General features: G+C 44.9%; 2 protein-coding genes across 7 annotated transcripts in view; one reads left to right on the top strand and one right to left on the bottom strand.

Moving 5' to 3' along the window:
* The window catches only part of mRpL41 (mitochondrial ribosomal protein L41), a 69,326-nt gene that overhangs the window by 12,771 nt on the left and 35,861 nt on the right, over positions 1-20,694 (bottom strand). For 2 of the 3 annotated variants that reach the window (XM_055071380.1, XM_072288471.1), the window contains exons 2-3: positions 5,681-5,775; positions 3,524-3,657 (exon numbers count right to left, since the gene is read on the bottom strand). In XM_055071380.1, coding sequence (XP_054927355.1) covers positions 3,524-3,657; positions 5,681-5,775 — 229 coding nt within the window. Of the gene's footprint in view, positions 1-3,523; positions 3,658-5,680; positions 5,776-7,268; positions 7,587-20,694 lie in introns of those variants that run through there. The other variant, XM_050179359.3, reaches the window with a different exon arrangement.
* LOC126531687 (protein Aster-B-like) overlaps positions 8,396-20,694 on the top strand; it is a 129,632-nt gene continuing 117,333 nt past the window's right edge. For all 4 annotated transcript variants that reach the window (XM_050179347.3, XM_050179352.3, XM_050179350.3 and 1 more), the window contains exon 1: positions 8,396-8,682. In XM_050179347.3, coding sequence (XP_050035304.1) covers positions 8,564-8,682 — 119 coding nt within the window. In that variant the 5' untranslated portion in view covers positions 8,396-8,563. The remainder of the gene's footprint in view (positions 8,683-20,694) is intronic.

Raw genomic sequence — 20,694 nt, forward strand, 5'->3', positions numbered from 1 at the left:
TGCACGACGCTGCGAGTAGGCCACCTTTTTCGTTTGTGCGACTGGTGTCAGCGTGCTGATGTTTGCTTTGTGTGCTGTGTCAAGGTTGCAGTGATGCAACGCGGCATACGAAAACATCGCGTCAATTGTCTAATGGTGCCGACAGTGCCCGCGCAGACTGCGCTGGGGAATGCCGGCAAGCGGCTGCCAGGAGGCCTAGGATTTGTCGCCTTCCGATGTGCTCCCTACTGACGCCGAAAATGTTCTGCCGAGACCTGTGCAGTGGTTGCATTGCGATTCCAGACACCGTCTCATTTGACAGGTTCACGGGTGCTGATACTGCTATGCTGACATGCGCAGAACTCGACGACAGCGAGATCATTCATCAGGTTTCTGCTGCGCCACCGGACGACGACTCCGAGTCGGAAAATGACGCACCATGTGCTACGCTGCCGTCGCATGCGAAGCGTGTACAAGCAGTGACTGTGCTTTCAGCCGCCTATAGTGACCATACGACCCTCTCCGAGATTCAGGCTTATCTGATTGCGCCTAAACGGAACAGCGTGCAACGGCACATTCACGATTTCTTCAAGCCTACTGCTGAGCCCGAATAAGTGCGTGGAAATAAAGGATTTCTTTTTTTTTCTTAGTCTGCTTTTTCGGACGCCTGTTTATTCGGACATTTCCACAGTCCCCATGAGGTCCGAATAAACGGTCGGCGACTGTATAACGAAATTTCACCGCCGCCGCAAGGGAATGCCAAAATAATAAATGGAAACTTCCGTGGACGTGGACGCAGATGGTCAAATGGTTTAATTACAAGTGGCTGCCTGCAAACGCACCGCAAATCACACGAGGCGCAACACGAGCGACAGCCGAAGTGGAGCCACATTATGTTCCGTATAAAATCCAAGTGCAATGAGGTCCTATCATGCCCTGCGCACGGTCCCCTTTAGGTGCAAGTGAAAGTGCGTGAGGGTGAGACAAGAAAAATTAAAGATGGTGGCTTCACGCTTGCCACTTCCTTCCCACGTGAGCAAAGGGAAAGAGGGGATGGCGAGCAAGCTCGCGGTAATGTGATCAAGCATGCGAGAAGGGGCAGAGTGTGGTTCAGTAGGCACATGGCTGGATTATTGGCGCACGTCTCAGCCGTGGTTGTGCATAGATGTAAGCGCGGCTGAGCACATACACAGCTGTGTACCCTGCTTGAGAGGTAGTCTGCCACGTGTGCCAAGAGTGGGCATGCCAAGGCAGCGTGGCACCGTGTAAGCTGTCTTCCCGCACGTTTAGTATAGGAGGTTGCATTAATTTTAAGTTCCCTGACAGCGTCGTCCCAGTGAAGGCGATGCTATCAGCCGTGGGGACGGAGTTCATGTGTAAGTGCGGCTGGTTTCGCTTAATTCATACCGTTGATGTGAAGATATTATCGACGTACACAGCATGAAACTGTATCCTTCGTCGCCGACTTGCAAATTTATCAAAATGGATTGCTTTATCATTCAAACTTGCTTTTTTCCATTGCCCCATCATTCGGAAAATTTTTAAGCCTTTTTCCTTGAGAGAAAAATTGATTGGCGACTGTACTTATTTGCACAGAAGGTCGAATTTCAATGCAACGAAATTTCAATATAACGAATCAAATTGCTGATTTTACCGACTTTGTTATATAGAAATTTAACTGTACACTCAAGAGTCCGCAACACGAAGCGGCAGAAATCACATCGCCATCAGTGGAAATCGTGACTCATAGCAATGTCAGAACGCTTCGCGCCTATATGTGCCTTTACAGCCTTTATTCTTGCGTTTATCAGTATGCATAGCACCGCATTGGTCACGTGCCTTCATGACTGCATATATAGTCGCCAACCATGATTGCATCGATAGCGGCCGCAGTTTTGTTCGCTGTGGTTGCGGCAAAGAGCAGTTTCGTTTTGATTCGGTACGCACGTAACTGAGTAGTCTCCATACATGATTGCGTCGATGGCAACCGTGGTGTCATCCGCAGTTGCAGCAAACAGTTTCGTTTTTACTCAGTGCGTGTGCCGGCCATGCGCCTTAAGAACCGCAAGGTCGCTGTCCATGTTTACATTGACAGCGGCCGCAGTTTCGCCCACGGCGTTTGCGGCAAACAGTAGTTTCGTTTTTACTCCCTGCAGAGCTCTCCAGGATGAATTGCACCATCAACATCACGATGGGCGGAAACCTGGCGACATTGGCGAGAAAATAATAAGGATAAGCGCGCAGTAGTGAAAAGCATGTCTCAGATGAAGACGCGCACCTCAGCCGTGCTGTGAAGGAAGTTGTGAGGCCTTCACCACTGCGAGTGCTAATCAGTCTCGAGATGATGAGAATTGCAGCTTCCGAACTGCTATTGTGTAAAATATAAACAGGACTTGCTGAGTAATTCAGTAAATAAAAACGTGTTGACGTAGTAAGCATTTGTTTATTGTTTTCTTGATACCCTCGATAATTCAACATTCGTTTAATCTGGACATTTTCTTGTGTCCCATGAAATTCGGAAGAACGAGGTTTTACTGTACTGCACACCAAACAAGACTTGGCACAAAAGATGTCTTTTATTTTCAGCAATAGTGTATTGAATGTGTTACTGCAACCAGCCTCTTTTATGGTAGCCTCTTGAGTGAGGCACAGTGGCCTCAATTAAGAAGTCGGCAAAAGGTGATGCACATGTCTGAACAGGTAGAAAACAAAATTATCACGATTCAGTTGGTGAGGCACATCTGTCTCTTGATTTTCGGGCATTTACCTGTATCCCCTTATAGCTCTCCTGGCAAAACGACTGCACCTCACCAGATGCCATAAACATGCCGTGATTTCTGTCTGTGCAGTGCCGTTCTGATGAATTCGCATGGCAGTGCTTTCCACGAATACAGCAGGGGTGTAAGCTCTCAAAAAAGTGATGACTGTGGTTTATGCCAGAACTAGACCAGAAAATTCAAACTAGACCACATTAGCTGGGTGAAAAAGATAAAAACTGCAGTTCAGCAACAGCCTGAACAACAATAAAGACACATCGCTGTGAATCTGCCTTCTTCTTTTGACTGGATTAATTTCATGCTTCAACAGTGCCTAGAGTACTGAGCTTTTGAAGACTATACAATGTCGCATGCAAATCTTAAATAAGCATAATATAATGATTCTCGAATGAGTATGTAAATATTGCGGAGCAACGTGGCAGTTTCCATTGCAGGTCTTCATTGATACTAAACGTTTACTCTAGTCATGTATCATAACTCACACTCTGCCAACTGAAGAATGCATTTAGCACATGCTTTAATGATTTTTCGGTGATTGATATATTTTAGTGTATAAAGCCTAGATAAAGGCACAGTGCTCATCAAAAGAGGTGGTTATTTAGCAGATACTTATGTACCTGTGGATATGTACATGTTTCAACATATTAAATTATGGCAAAATATGTGAATGACAGCAACACTGAATGCATCCAGGGGAGTCAAGAGCTCATAACAGCCGATGCTGTAAAACAGAGATGGTGCGTCACATTCAACTGTGAGCCTGTCACCTGACACTCTTGTCTGCTTGCCCATCCTTGAAGTCCTTGGCCACTGCATCAGAGTAGACTGCATCAAACAGGTCCCGCGCTGTGAATGGCCCTTGGCACACTTCAGGTGCACGGTATGAGACATATGGACCCAACTGCGCACAATGTAATTTTATCAACGAAGTCAATGGTAATATTGTAGTGCTGGGAAAGACCCAAACACTGTCAAAAGTGCACATTGATTATTTAAAGCTCTTGAAAATGGCAATGCTTGAATTATACAGGATAAAAAGAGAAGGCACACAGACGACAAGGTACTGACATACACACAAAATTAATTCGGTATAGGGTAAGTTAAAGCGTTCAAACTTCTGCAACACACATAAGCAAATCACTTTGCACATGTTAAGGAGTTGTTCTCTTTTTTTGGTCATGAGGTCAATTTTTCATGCACACTGATAAACTAATCTATCACCCAATCAATGGCAAAAGTTTTGATGTAAGTTTATCAACGCTCTTTCCTAACACATTACCATCATGAAACACGGAGCTGTACAACCACATCCCCAGAAGTGCACTGTCACATGGCCATCGATAGGAACAGGGAGCACAGTTAAAAACAATATGCAAAAAAGGATATTAAGGTGATGCTACTTCCAGATAATACTGAGAGATAATTGTACCAAAGGGTGATAAGTCAAGTGTGTTCGGTAGTTTTCAATACACCATGGTCAAGCCTATCATCAACTGTAGTGGTAGCTCAGTGGCAATGACATTCTGCTACTGAGCGTGGGGTAGCCAGTTCACTTCCCAGCCTTGGCAGCTGCATCGCCATGGGAGGCAGAATGCAAAAGATTTTGTGTGTACTTACATTTAGGTGCAACTTAAAGAACCCCAGATGATCAAAAATGAATCTGAAGCCTCCCTGTAAGGTGTCTCACACGTCCCTAGTCTTGCTTTTGGACATTATAACCCATGAATCAATCAATCAAGCCTGTCGTTAGCGGTCACATCTCTGCCCTGAGGTAGCCCATGTGGAACCTGCGAGTGACTGGGGTACAAGGGCCAGCAGGCAGCTGGTAAACATTGAGAGCATTGTACGACAGCTCCTAGGGGTCTGCCAGTGCCACTGGCGTCTCCAAGTGCTTGCATCCGACAAGTTCCAGTTCAAGTTTATTCACATTTTCTTGCTACATGATAACAGCATTAGTGCTGCTATTACATTCTGTGGTCACATAGTTATGAAACTGTCAGAGGGACCACCTAATACTATACATAGCAAGCATAGATTGCAGCATGCTATAAAAAGGATACATAAGCAATAAATATTAACAGAAAAGTGAGGGGAAACAACACAATAGCACAAAAGTAAAAGCATAGAAATGAAAACATGATATGTAATTTTATGACAATATACAACAATTATTGTAAGCTGGAAAACATATGCAACTGAAAAATCATGTGGGCTTCACGAAATTATTTAAAATAATGAATTCAGTAAAAATGAAGAACCGACGCACTGTACAAAGTGGAGCCACAATAAGTGAAAGCAAAACTGATGCTTCCAGGAATAATAAAAACACATACAACTATTACAGCAACGTGCCTAGATCACAGATAGAAAGTGTATGAGGTCGTCATGATGCAAGGTGGACGCAAGACGCCTCATGGCAGGGTCCAAGAATGTTCAACTGTTCCATTGGTTTTTCTTTTCCTCTCTCATGTTTTCTTCTTTAAGCTTATTTTATTGAATATCACATGATTCATTGCTGTTTTATTCTTTTTCATATTTAAACTTAGTTCTGGGCACAGAGCTTTTGTGGCGCCAGTGTGATTACAATCGTGCTTTTATTTCAATGGAACAAATTTGATCCTACGAGCAAAAAGAATAAGGGGAATTAAACACTTCAATTTTGTTTTTTAGTAACAACTACACCAAGCAATTAGACAATGAAGCCAGAGAAAGAGTTACGGAATCCAAATCACTTTTAACAGTGGCCAAATGAAAGCTTTTCTACATTTCACATGTAATATTTGAAAGCAGAAATTAGAACAGGCGTCCAGCTAAAGCTTCCTCAAGAACTTTTGTCTAACAAATATAGATATAGCTCACAGCTCAGACTTTTAAAAACACAATTCACAAGCAGTGAGATATCTTTGTGGAAGTGGTACTCTTACCTGACAGTTTGTGAGGTCAGGCACTATGAGCTCAGGAACCATTTCGGGTATTGGGGGTCCTCGGTGTGACACAGATGGCCAGCGCACTCCATAAGCTGTGCACACATGTCAAAAGTGAATATTTGCTACACTAAAAAACTTCACTTTAAGGTGCACATCACTGATGCTAAACCACCTGGCACACCAGACAGCAACACCATAAGTACTATAAGTATCGACACCATAAGCATAATAAGTACAGTAAATTAAATTCTGTTCATCTTGAAGAATAAGAGCCTGTGTCTGCAGTCTCTTTTGTCCTTATCAGTTATTATGCACTTGTTCTTTAAGATGAGAAACTGACTTTAGAAAATTCTAACCACCTACTGTCTGGCAAAGGAAGCTCAAACCACTAGCCAAGTGATGCTTGACCCAGAGTATCGATAGCCAGTGCAACTCCTTGGCATGACCTCAGAGATTGGGTGGTACCAACGGCCTGCCCAAAGTACACTGGAAAACTTTTGAGCGATATGTTACGATTCATATCATGTCTGCTAACTATCAGGTACATAATCTGTGTGGTGCGATTTAAAGGCTGTTAATGATAAAATTAGACAACTACCAGCCCTGCTGCTTTGCAAAGATTGCTTTAATAGTATATAGTACTACTCGTTTATAAATAATTTGGCTAAAGAGACATTTTGTAACAGTTGGCCTTAGACATACAACATTATGCCTATCATTTTTCATGCTGCCACTCGATGCATGTCCCTCAGCTTTTCCCATTTCTATGTTATCCACCAAGTTCTGGCCCTATAGGTTTGTGATGGAAGAACACACTGATAGCAGCATGCAAGCTAGAGTACATAGAACAATCCTCATACTGATGCCAGCATATCGACGAATAAGACATCGCATGAAGGAAACAGCAGCGAGAAGGTGCACAAAAAGGGTGGCAGGGATTAGGGGATCTGACTCCTGAGATTGATTCAGAGCTGCCGTGTACGAGCAAAGAGGTCAACAAACGTGAAAACATAACATTTTTGACATTATCTTGTCCCACCAAAGGTTCAACTACGTGGCACGCATGTGTGCAATAACTGCCGTTTCACTTTGTAAACACAGTACAGGCATGAACATATCGTAACTCGCGAAAAGTTTCGGTAAGCATAATTGCGCAAGAATGCATTAGGCATATATTCGCGGTACCGTGTACTTCTGAAAGGCATTGGACGCTTGCAAGTGCGAGCGAAAATAGCTAGCCAGAGCGAATATTATTTACCTTATTTAAAGCTCGTAGCAGGTAGTTTGTTACAAGTTAGTTTGACATGGTTTTCAGTCAAGAGCTCTATTGCGTTCATAAAGAACAATGGTCACGGCAATCGTAAAATGATATCGTAAGCATGGAATATACATTTATGAGAGCCTGGCTGACGGTGAAAACTAGTCAATAACGGGTAGTAACGCGAACAACTGTGATATGCAGACGCAGCGAAAGGAACTGCGCAAGCCCCAGTAACGGTCATCCGCAGTTCCAAGAAGTAGAAGCAAGGAGTTGTCCGCCGCTTGCCACACCACGGAGCCGCAACATAGCCATGAGGCGACTCACTCTCAATCACACGATCCTTGCGACGACGATCGTGAAATGTCCCACGAATGTTGTGCACAGGAAACTTGCGGAAGTTTCTCTTTCCGAGGCATGTTCCCGTCGTTGAAATGCGCCTGACCTGCGACCACGTAACTGCTGCTACTTGCTTCAACGAGGAGTTCATTATGAGACCTGCTGCCTACTGTGCTTTGTAGATCGCGGCACTTCTAAAAAAGGAAATGTGTACTCAATGAACTAATTTTCCTGCTCGACCAAGCTCAAGCGAGTCAAGTGTTCCCGAACTAGATACCACCGCAGACTACAGTGCTTTCTGTATTTCACACCACTGCCTCTCTCAATGTTTACAACGGCCCAAATTTTTCAGGACGTACTTTAACCGCAAACAATGAATAATGTCAACTAAAAAGTATAATCGCACAAAAGGTTAGGCGCGCTTTTTAATAAATAAATAAATAAATAAGTTAATAAATAAATGATAAAATACCTTGGCAAAATTTTGGTGCATGTTTGTGAGGGTGCCTAAACATTAAATATTGTTGATATGAAAGATCTAGAAAGAAATGTTAATTGTTATTGGATACCTTTCCAATTTTTTTTAGACAGGATGAAAGTAAATTTATTTTGAAACCATTTGTGCAGCATCTCTTTGTCATCGCTCAGCGGCTCTCAGTTTCCAGTAGGGAATGTTACGCAGCCAAAAAAAAAAAAAAAAAGGTCAGACATGTAGTGTTTTGTGGTTCCGCAAGCTACGACATGCAACGGTCGTGTTACGTATCTTAGCAACTACAAACAGAAGCAGAAACGCTATAGTTTATTCATTGTGAACAATAAATTGTGCACTTATCACCAATACAGTATGTTTCGACGAGAAGCCTAGTTTCGTAATCACCGATTGCATAGCTTGCTTCTTTCCAGTGTTTTTCGCCACTTCTCCAAGACCTTTTTGTCTTTAACGGTAACGGTTTAAGTGGCCAATACTGCCGCTTCAAGCAATGTGAACGCCCACAGTATAGTGTATTACTGAAAGCAAAAACAGTGACAAGTGACATAGCAGACGGTACGCGCAACACCGGCCCAACAAGTAGTCTTTCTTCCCTAGATCTAGGGAAATTGGATTTGCCATTCGCGCTCTCGCTCGCTGCGCGACTGGAGTGGCTCGGTTCGGACCGCTACGCTTGCATCCCGCTGAGATCGGTTCGCTGGGCACCCCTAGCTGGACCGCGGCTACAGTCCCGCAGCTGTTTTGTTTTCGTGTCGTGCGAGCCGCCTCAGTGTGTGACCCCCAACATGTGCTGATGTCCACGGCCGAGCTCTTGATGGCTCCTCAAGGAGGCGGCGGCGACCGGTCATCGGAGAGCAGCAGCGGTAGCCAGGCTTCTCTCAAACGCAGCTCCAGCGAGGGAGCGCAGGAAATGTGAGTTGCTTTGGGATTGTTCGGGGGAACGTTTGAAGGCGCCGTCGTAGTCTCGCGGCTAACCCGCGTCGCTGACCGCGTACGCGCGGGTTGAACGAGCCCTGATAATCGGCGTTAGCAGCTGGTGGACCTCGCGTTCACCTGTCTGCGTGTCTAGGCGCCGCTGGCGCACGTGCGGCGGTTACGGTGCGACGACGCCAAGGACGTGTGGTGCGCGGCTCGACCAGCCGGCCGTCCAGCCAGCTGACCGGTCGAGCACGGCACGGCCGGCCTTGGCTTCCAGACGTCTCTGACAGTCTTGCCGGCACGATCGTTTCTTTTGGGGCCGTTGCTTCAGAGGGAGGCTTTTCGTGTTGTCTCGGCTGTCAGATCAGGTGACACGTCTCGAAGCGCTATCACAGGCAGCTGCGATAACACAGCAGAGCGGCTCGAGGATGGAATCGGTAGCTTGGTTTTTCAATTCTGTGTGCGGGTGTGGGCCCGATGATGAAAAATGAAAATGCTAGTAGCAGCTGAACTTTCGGATACGTATTGCTTCATCGAGCGCTAGCTCGATCAGTGCTTGCGTCAATTGAATTCTGGGGTTTTATGTGCCAAAACCATGATTTGGTTATGAGGCACGCCGTAGTGCGGGACTCCGGTCTTATTTTGACCACCTGGGGATCTTTGACGTGCCCCCAAACGCGGCCGCCGCTGCCGGGATTCGATCCCGCGATCTCGTGCTTAGCAGCGCAACACCATAGCCGCTAAGCCACAGCGGCGAGTTTGCGTCAAAATTCAACCGTTCTCATCCTCTCCGTCGCATTTTCGTTGCCTATGTGTTGCTCAATACATAAATGTCGAAAGATCTGGCCATCTGCCGAATGTCTAAATTATTGTTCAGAAAGTGTCGAATGCCATGCTTTGTAGTGTAGAAATCTTCTCCGTGGGCCTCTTTGCCTTGAAAAAAGTGACAGAATGCTGACGTAGAAACAAAAACTGATTAAGGAGACGTTGCGGAGTTCGGCATTGCAAACAAGGTCCTTGCAGGCGCCTCCTTGGAATCTCTCTTGAATATCAACGAGCACGTTGACGCACCTATAGACGAAGGACATCGGAGGCAGTTTTGCATAAGCTGCAATAAGGAATTCGCCTTCCGATCCGTGGTTTAATGGATCAACAAATATACAGGTATAATAGCTTGTAATCGCGTACGGAAAAAAAAGAAAGAAAAAGTTATTCCACTTAGTGCGTCACACAGCTTGGCTGGCCATTACAAACTGCGCTGTTGGGCGCTTTAAAGGCAGGACTACCGAGCCTCGTGTGACGTTCACTGCAATACAAAGGAAGGAGTGAGATAAAGCTCGACAAAAGGAGACAATCGTTAACGCATTTCGCGCAGAGATTTACGTAGAAGTGCTCGCTTGCACAAGGGAATCGGACAGTGCGCGGAAAAGGTGAAAGGTATGGAGTATTGTAGGTGCAAGCAAGAAATTGGCAAAAAAAGCAAATGTCTTAACAAAGTAATGAATCTGAAAGCAAAACTCCATCTCGGAGCAAACTCCATCGATCTCCTCTTCGCTCAAAAGATGTCGTGCTATATGCTGCTCAGGTTTCTGTGGGAATCGCATTGCAGCTTGCCGGAGGTGCAGGATGAATGATACTTGGCTTCCCTCGGCCTGAGCATATTCTGGACCCTGACGAACAGCCGTGCTTCAAGCTTATGCATGATGCTGAGCATCACTGCTGATGATGAACACGTTATTCCCATTCAAAGCTCCTCCGGTAGAGTGAACATGACCCATGTTCACATACATAGTATAGGATATGCGGTTCGCCCTCTTTTATTACGTGTAACCGAATACGCACATCCGAGAAAAACGACCTTCGAATATAGAATCGAATACCGAATATTTCCAGTTTCTCAACGAAGTAGAATGCATGGAGTCCATTTGCCTAGAAAAAAAAAAGGGGGGGGGGGGGGAGCCGCATGTTAACATGGCAGATCAACTGAGAAGAAACGACTGGAAGGTGATCGTATGTGGTGTACCATGACAGTAATGGAACAAGGAAACGGCACATCAACGGTGTCGTAGCAGTGTTGTGCTCGTTGAAAGTGACACACTATCCAATACCGAAAGTGAAAAACTACACAGCACCATACATAAAGGGGCCAGACACGGCGAGATTGGTCAAATAGTAAATGGCTTTGCCTAAACCAGGAAAACAAACTTGTAGTCTGCCTAAGTCGAGGAAAGCTTATTTAACCACATGTGTTATCATGTGTTAACCACAGAAGTTATCTTGTCCCTGCGTTCACTAAAGAACTGATGCGAGTGCACTAACCGGGATTCTCCTGTAGCTGAATATTCGGAAGTGTCCCCACTTGCATCGGTCTATTTCCCTGCAGACTGCAGCAACGGCTATCCCTTACGGTGTTAGAACAGAGACGAATATTCGACAACTTCGAATAGCGAAACATCGAAAACAATTGAATCCTCGAAACAACCGAAAATAGTGACTATTTGATGTGTATTTGAAATTTCCAACATTCGTACATCCCTTGTTGCTGATGACGAGTACAGTCGAGGTGCGGAGAATTAATTAATTCTCCGCGTCTGCCGCAATTCCCGGTTCGATATGTTCCGGTCCACAAGCTTGAGGAGCGTTTGCCCAGCATAACTAGTGAAAACGAGGAAAGAAGTATAGTTTCACGTCTACTCGTCGTTCTGGTAACTAATTCGATAAACTAGATGAATCGGTTCGTTAGTTTTAGTGAGAAAGCCGCTGCAGCTGCGAGGAACGAAGGAGGGCGTGTGTCAGACCATTTGTAAATGCATATGAGGCAACATGCAATTTCATACGTAACCTTAAAACTTAAAATTGCATATAACTGTGCCACATCGCTAAAACTACAGCCTAATTACAGAATTACGAAACGTAACTTAATAACATTGGCGTGTAGTACAGTGGATGACGGTCAGGTCAGTAGCAGACAACACAAAGGGGCGCTAAAGAATACTTGCAAATCATTTTAGCTTGGCATGACATTCTTTCAGTATGTCGGTGTGCATTCACAGATTTCAAGTTATTTTGTCGCATTTGAGACATTTGGGAGCATGAAGTTATCGAGACGTATAGCATATGCTACATTGGGCACTTGCTTCCTGTAGAATCCAGTGTAGTCGTTCCTTACTAATAAACAATTAAGTAGGCCGTCAAAATTAGTGACGTCACGGCGGGCTAGTGCAGGGCCTGGCGTCGCCATCCGTATTTCTTTCTTGCGTATTCTTCTGGCTGAACAAGGATTTCCTCACCGCAGTAGTGGCCGTCTCGCTATTGCAGAGTTGCCATTTACTTAATCTTCTTCAGCATCCCTTGAAGCAAAACTCGAATGTATAGGTTTAAGCAATAACCGCCGTTTGCAGCTATAAAGCTGCGAGTTCAACCGGTAATTCAAGAGTACACTGATTCCCTAGGCTGCAGTCATGATTAATTACAGTTATGAGCTGTGAGATTAGCTTTCCCGTTTCTTGAACGCATTGATTTCAGAGTTTACCATCGGAAAAGCAGCTTAGTGAATGTTAAACATTTCGCTGGCAGATGCGAAGAGTGCTCACGAAAACAAGAGAGTACGGTAGCATTTGAAAGGAGTATACCGACGTGACATTTTCGAACTGTAGCCTTATCGTTAAATGAAGCTCCAAATACTCTAGACTATTGAAAAGGTGCTACCAAGCGTCAAAATGCCGTGAATAACACACGCGTGACACTTGTTTATTTCTTTATGATGAATGTCATCATACTTATAGCCTTACTGCTACACAACGTCATCAAATTTTGCTCTGTTTCATGACGTTGTGGTAATGGCGATGACGCCTGGTCCGGCACATTGAGACCAACATCAAGGTCATACTAGTGCAGCCGTTAAGGTAGCGCAACAAATATGAAGGAACAGCTAGGCTGGACTCCTTCTGGCGAGCGCCGTAGAAATATTGGCTTAAAAGTTTTTACATACAATTTATATTAACCAAATGCAATTGTGACCCCTTCATACTTACTCTAACTGCATTAGATGTGCGCCCGAGCAGACCACGCTTTCAAGATTCAGGAGTACCTCCCTAGGACAGGTCTTTTTAAATGTTCTTTCTTTCCGAGAATGATTAAGCAATGGAATTTGTTCCTAGCGAAAACCGTGAGCCGCAACTCTGCTGATACGCTTTCTTCTGTCTGATACGTATTTGGCCTGGTATGTTTTATTCTGCGTAATACTTTTTATAATGCCTGTTGGCGCAGATGGTTCTGCCTGGGAAAAAAAGAGAATAAAGAATAAAATATCTGACATTTATTTCCAAACCTGCTTATTCGCTGTCATCACTTTTCATGCGTGAGAGGCGTCGTGGCAGAGTATCTACGGCTTCTAAAATATGTACAGGCGTTCCTTTAACATCGCCTTCGCTCTTTCAGACGTCGCTGCATTAAAAGGTCACATAAAACATCATACACTGGCTCGTCAGGAAATGCCAGCCCTATACGTCGATGCACTGAATTCTAAGCCCTAACATACCAGACAGTGCGTAGACAAACAGACTTCAGTGACATTCCTAACCACCGCGACGTCGTCAAACTATGGTTATAACGACGAGCGCCGGTTGTGCTGACAGGGTCAGACCCGCAAATGCTAGGGCGAGCGCTCACGCTCGATCGATGCTCGGTGCAGCGTCAGCGACCGCTGTTTGTCGGGCTCGTTTATCTGTACGTGTGCACTGCAGCGGCCGCAAAACACAAGTCATTGAGGGTCGTATTCCAGCGCACCCCAAACGAGGCCGGCTCTTTGTTGCTCGCGTAATAATTACAGTGCACGCAGTGTTTCCTTAAGTGCTGACATTCTGCTGGAAGGCCACCGTGTCCGCAATTAGGGCGCCATATGCTTGCACGTTTGGAGTGACGCCTGACACCGGCGAAAGATGCCGAAAGCGAGTGGGGCTATACTAATCCAGGTACAACCAAATTATGAAGGCCTACTAAGCTGAACAAAGACACTCCCTCACCAGAACAGGAATTAGCCTACCTGGTGCAATATTCGGCCACAACCTTCCTGATGATTTCTTCAATTAACCAATGGCCCTCAGTCCCCAGCAGCTGCGGAGCACCTGACCAAGGCGGCAGTCAGATCTGCAACGCAGCAGAGGGTGCTAAGAATCTCTGTGTCCGGACAGGCCGCCAATGGAAACTGACCCTTGCAACGTTTAATACCCGAACCCTCTCGAGTGAGGCTAGCTTAGCAGGACTCTTCAAGGAAATATCAGACATTGTGTGGGATATTATCGGCCTTAGTGGGATTAGAAGAACCGGTGAGGCTTACACATTGCTAAATAACGGCCATGTCCTCTGCTATAGAGGTCTCCCGGATAAGAAGCAATACGGTGTAGGATTCCTAATCCATAAGGACATAGCGAGCAACATTGACGAATTCTACAGCATTAACGAGAGGGTAACAGTAGTCGTAATCAAATTTAATAAGAGGTATAGATTAAAGGTAGTACAAGCCTACGCTCCAACATCCAGTCACGATGATGAGGAAGTAGATAAGTTTTATGAAGATGTTGAATTAGCGATGAGAAAAGTACAAACTTGGTATACAATAGTAATGGGTGACTTCAATGCTAAAGGGGGGAAAAGCAGGCTGGTGAACAAGGAATTGGCAACCACGGCGTCGATTCTAGAAACGCTAGAGGAGAGATGCTGGTAGAATTCGCAGAAAGCAATAAGCTGAGAATAACGAACACCTTTTCCAGGAAACGTAGCAATAGAAAGTGGACCTGGAAAAGCCCTAATGGTGAAACAAGAAATGAAATTGGTTTCATACTTTCTGCCGATCCCAGCATAGTGCAGGATGTAGAACTGATATGTAGGGTAAATGTGCAGTGATCATAGGTTAGTGAGGGCTAGGGTTCACCTCAATTTGAACAGAGAAAGAATAAAATTGGTCAAGAGAAAACAGGTCAACTTAGAGGCAGTAAGGGTAAAAGCAGACAAATTTAGGCTGATATTTGCAAACAAATATGCAGCCTTAGAACATAGAGATGATGATGATGACATAGAGGTAATGAATGAAACCGTAACGAGGCTGGCTTCAGAGGCAGCAATTGAAGTGGGAGGCAAGGCACCAAGGCAAACAGCAGGCAAGCTCTCCGAAGTAACAAAGGGCCTAATAAAGAAACGACAAAGAATGGAAGTGTCCAACTCAAGAGATAAGATAGAATTCGCGGAACTGTCAAAACTGGGGGGGTATTCGGTAAGAGTCCACTTATAGTGGACTGTCCATTTCGGCCACTGGTCATTGGCTATGGCCGCTCGTCTCCTCCGCCCTCGTACAGCTGCGTCCAATCAGCAGCGGCCGAAATGGACAGTCCACTAGGTGGACTTTTACAGAATACCCTCCCTGATCAACAAGGCGAAAATAAAGGATATTCGAAATTATAACGTGAGAAAGACTGAAGAAGCCGTAAAGAATGGACGCAGCTTGAAATCAGTGAGAAGGAAACTTGGCATAGGACAAACCAAGATGTATGCACTGAAATATAAGCAAGGTAATATCATCAGCAATCTCGAAGGTATAATAAAAGCAGCGGTAGAATTCTATACTGACCTGTACAGTACCCAGAGAAGTCAGGATACCTCATTTATAAACGGTAATGAACAGGATAGGGAAACTCCTTCCTATACCTAGCGATGAGATCAGAAGGGCCTTGCAAGGCATGAAACGGGGAAAAGCGGCAGGAGAGGATGGAATAACAGTCGATTTAATCAAAGATGGAAGAGACATAATACTAGGAAAACTCGCGGCTCTCTATACGAAGTGTCTATCGACTGCAAGGGTCCCAGAAAACTGGAAGAAGGCAAACATTATACTAATCCACAAAAAGGGAGACGTTAAAGAATTGAAAAATTATAGGCCCAATAGCTTACTTCAGTATTATATAATATATTCACCAAGATAATATCCAATAGAATAAGAGCAACACTGGACTTCAGTCAACCAAGGGGACAAGCTACCTTCAGGAAGGGATACTCTACAATAGATCACATCCATGTCATTAACCAGGTTATCGAGAAATCCGCAGAGTACAATAAGCCTCTCTATATGGCTTTCATAGATAACGAAAAAGCATTTGATTCAGAAGAGATACCAGCAGTCAGAGGCATTGCGTAATCAAGGAGTACAGACCGCTTACGTAAATGCCCTAGGAAATATATACAGAGATTCCACAGCCACCTTAATTCTACACAATAAAAGTAGAAAGATACCTAGAAAGAAAGGGGTCAGACAAGGAGACACAATCTCTCCAATGCTATTCACTGCGTGCTTGGAAGAAGTATTCAAGCTATTAAAGTGGGAAAACTTAGGAGCGGAGATCAACGGCGAATATCTCAGCATTCTTCGATTTGCAGATTATACCGGTGTCACACGTACACTTGTGATCGCGATCGGGACCGATCCGGATCCGGATCGAGCTTGATCCGGATTGCGTGTTGCTACACGGCCATTTACGATCGCGATCCTGCGGGATCCGGATCTGGGTGTTCGCGATCCGAGAATCGCGATCATGCAGGCCCCTTGATCGCGATCGCAGGCTGACGTCTGCGCCCTCTAGGGCAGTATTCTGAAAACCTCAAAAACAAAACGTGGAGCCAGCTCAGTAAAAAACGTTTAAAAAGCTTTTACCAGCAATAATAAGCTGTAAAATTGAACTATTGTCCAAATTTAAGCATAATTTGCAAATCAGAATTTGTAGCTAATAGATTATGCAGTTCTGAGAGTTTCTGACGATCAGCAGACGATAATAACTCGATCCGGATCTTTGGACCGTGTAGCAGCGACCATTGTTGATCGCGATCGAGAAATTCGATCCGGATCAGCCCCGATCGCGCTCAGAAGTGCACGTGGGACACCGGTATTACATTGTCCTGTTCAGCAACACTGGGGACGAGTTACAACAAATGATTGGTGACCTTAACAGAGAGAGTGTAAGAGTGGGGTTGAAGAATAATATGCAGAAGACAAAGATAATGATCAATAGCCGGGCAAGGGACGAAGAATTTAGGATCGCCTGTCAGCCTCTAGAGTCCGTGAAGGCGTACGTTTACCTAGGTCAATTACTCACAGAGGACCCTGATTGATCATGAGATGGAAATGCACAGAAGAATAAAAATGGGTTGGGGCGCATACGGCAGACATTGTCAGCTCCTGACTGGATGCTTACCATTATTAAAAAGGAATGTTTACAATCAGTGCATTCTGCCGGTGCTAACGTATGGGGCAGAAACTTGGAGAATGACAAAGAAGCTCGAAAACGTGTTAAGAGCGATGGAATGATGGAACGAAGGAACGAAGAGCGATGAAACGAAGCGTGTTAGGCGTAACGTTAAGAGACATTGAGAGAGCGGTGTGGATCAGAGAGCAAATGTGGATAGCCGATATTATAATTGACATTCAGGGCGAAAAATGTAGCTGTCCAGGTCTTGTAATGCGCAGGTTAGATAACCGGCGGACCATTAGGGTCACAGAGCGGGTGCCAAGAGAAGGGAAGCGCAGTCGAGGACCTCAGTAGACTAGGTTGGGTGATGAAACTAAGAAATGCGCAGGCGCTAGTTGGAATCGGTTGGCGCCGGACAGGGGTAATTGGAGATCGCAGGGAGAGGCCTTCGTCCTGGCAGTGGACATAAAATAGGCGGATGATGATGGAAAAATTTAGGGCCAGCTTTTCTTAAATATTTTGATCCACCCGAATGTAGCACGAAGCTACAAAGAAAACCCATATTGGTTTACTAGAAAGAACGCTTCGCAGTGGAAAAATTCGTCTTGGTCCGGGATTCGAACCAGGGACAAACGCCTTTCCGGGGTGGTCGCTCTACCATTTGAGCTTACCAGGAGGCTAGCAGATCGCAGCGCGAGGGTGAATCAATCGAAAATTAGAAGCACAGGGACACTGAATGTTAAGGAATCTATCAACACCACCTAAAACAAAGTGGTGTTGGTTCAACTCCCTGCCTTTGCTTTCTCTCTCTCTCTCTCTCTCTCTCTCTCTCTCTCTCTCTCTCTGGGGGTGGGGGGTATAAATTACCATGAAAAACGAGTCTGAAAGACATTGCAGGGTAGTACAAACACCAGCTAAAGGAAGTGAAGGTACTTATAGGACCTTGCGTTCGAGAAACCGTCACAATGCGCAGTCGCAAGACTCCGCAGGTGCAGCGGCGTTTCATAACGCAACACGCACTGCACTAGGCCAGCAACCGTGACTCCTATTGTCTAGTCCGTTTTTAAGGGCTATTTAAAAAAAGAAATAAAGCTCGTAGCGAGGCCGGCGGCCGCACCGTCTCTAATGTTTCCGGCAAGATAGTGCAGAAGCAATTGTGGCGCAACGGCAGTCGCTCGGAAGCCGCCGCAGCTCGCCGAGGGTGAAAGCATCCTACCCGCTCATCCGTAGCGGACGAGCTAGACGCGGGCCACCTGCTACACCACGGCAGCAGTGGCTGAAGCAGGTTTGACAAACGTGACGTGCTTGAGAAAGTGCGACTCCCCACTTATGTGCACAGAGGTTGGCTTACCTTTCCTTGTGTGCAGGTTCGAGACTCCTCACAGACGTCTATAGTATTAATATATATAGGGCCAGTTGTTTCGTCCGTATAGCCAACGCGAAGGGCCATTGCTGGATTGGAATGGCTTTTTTTTTCTTGATAGTTTGTATTGCCTACTGCAGTATTGCGTGCACGCATTACTGCATGGTGCTAACGAGTTTTGTCATTGAAGTGTCATATATACTCTCTCTCTCTCTCTTTCTTTCTCTATCACACACGCACGCACGCACGCAACGTAGAGAAATGCATTTAGTGCTGGTGAATTGGTGGCCATCGGATCACCGAAGCTAAGCAGCACATGGCCGGTTCCGTCACTGCGTGGTCGGGAGGCAATGTTGTGTGCATTCCGGTTTGCCGACCACTTTGACTGATGTCTGTGATAGCATAGGAAAACTTGGACTAGTTGGTGATATTTCATATTTGACAAGCAGCAGCGCCAGCTCGATGAGTATGAAGAAATGCGGATCACAACACAAGCGCTTCTTCGTCCTCGTCTAATTAGCGCTGCTGCTTGTCAAGCTGACGTGCGTGGTTTAACAAGTTCGCCCAATTTACACTTTTTCCGGTTTGCATATGTGATTTGTCTAACGTCCGATTTGTATACTCGTGAGCAGCGGAATTCTTGTGTCTGGTCCGTTTTAGGTAGAGACCGTTAAGCTGTCCGTGACAGGGAGGTGGCCCTCGCTCCTAGGTAGAAAGTACTGTTTTACATTAGTATTGGTATTATAACTAATTCAAATAGCATACTAATTGGGCGTGTACAGAAAATGTTCATGAGTATATATAACCATCGTTTTCGGACCTCGCGCACCCACAATTTCAGTTTGGATAATTATCCTAGACTTCCATCACTTAGCTGCAGACGGGGTCGTACCGACGTCCTCTTTTTATGCAAAATCATTCATGCAGCTATTACATATTCGGATCGACTAGCTTCTGTTTCACAGCGGGTTCCGCAGAAGACTACCAGGGTACATAGATCCTTCCACGTTCCTGCCTTTTTCAGCACACACTCGCCTCTCCATAGATTGCAAAGTCTGTATAGGTCTCATTTTCTCCATCTCGATATCTTTCGAAACGTTATGTCTTCTTTTTGTTCCGAACTTCGCGCTTTCTCTTGAGCCTTCTTTCTAGCTGCACCACTCTCCTGTTTTCACACAATTTCTCTCTCCTTCCCTATGCGTACTGCGCCCCGCAATTGTGTGTTATTGTTGTGTTGTTGCTTACTATGTAGCTGTTTAAGCAGATTTATTTTCTTTTTTTTATCCCATAACTATTGTTGTTGTTTTACGTTTCTTTTTCTTTTCTCTCTGTGTGCCATCAGTCATACCTCCGTGTTGTTCCTGGACCCGTTAAATGCATTATTATTATTATTATTATTATTATTATTATTATTATTATTATTATTATTATTATTATTATTATTATTATTATTATAAAGTGTAGCATTTCACGTATGTCACGTGCTTTTTGCAGCGTGCTATCCTGTTGCCCACTTCGCCAGGACTATAGGCAATAAATTGCGAATTATTTGGGCTGGTCGGTACATGTTGCATAAAAAACGAGTAACAACAGAAGTCCCAGAGCATAAGAAGTCCGTCTCCTTCGTAGGTCCTGTGTCTTGTGCGGCCACTCGGCTTTCTTTTTTTCTTCTTTTTTTTTTACAAGACTATAGGCCATTTGACGTTTTGCGGGCCGTACTGTGTAGAACCGCGCCAAAAGTTTGTTGTTATATACACTGTATACAGTATATCAGGAGCTTTGTTTTACCCGGAATCACGCGGACACCTTGTTTTAACGAAGAATATTGGTTCAGTGCTGAATCAGAAGCCAGTTGTGAAGGCCCTTCTTGTAATAGCGAATTTGTTGTCTTGAGTCGTATACTTCAAATATACATGGACTATCGTTCTCGCCGTCTTCCTTTTTTTTATGTACTCACTTTTCGTAGGACTGCTTGCATCGGTGCACAAAATAATGTTTCGCTTTTTCACTTTTATTATTCTTATGGGACGCGGGGGGATGCGTGGCTGCGATTGAAAAGGACATGGGTCGCTTCTGTCACGTCTTTCTCATCATTAAACCTACTCCCCTTCAAAGCGTTGTTGAGTTGTTCAGATACGTGTTACCAGAGAGATTTAGACACACCGTACCCAAAGTTAAGCGTATATTCCAGCCACCCGCCATACTAAAGAACTAGGGGTGGGCGAATTTTCGAAGTTTCTTATACGAATCGAATACCAAACACTATTTCTGTTCGTATTCGAACAGGTATTGTTCGATGTTATCGATTATTCGTAACTAACCAGTTATTTCGCAACAACCGAATGTTATCTGGTTACTCTTCTTCGTCTTCGAAACAAAGTGTCGCAAATGATTAGAAGCGAGACAACG

Source organism: Dermacentor andersoni, chromosome 5 (assembly GCF_023375885.2).
Source record: "Dermacentor andersoni chromosome 5, qqDerAnde1_hic_scaffold, whole genome shotgun sequence".
NCBI lineage: Eukaryota > Metazoa > Arthropoda > Arachnida > Ixodida > Ixodidae > Dermacentor > Dermacentor andersoni.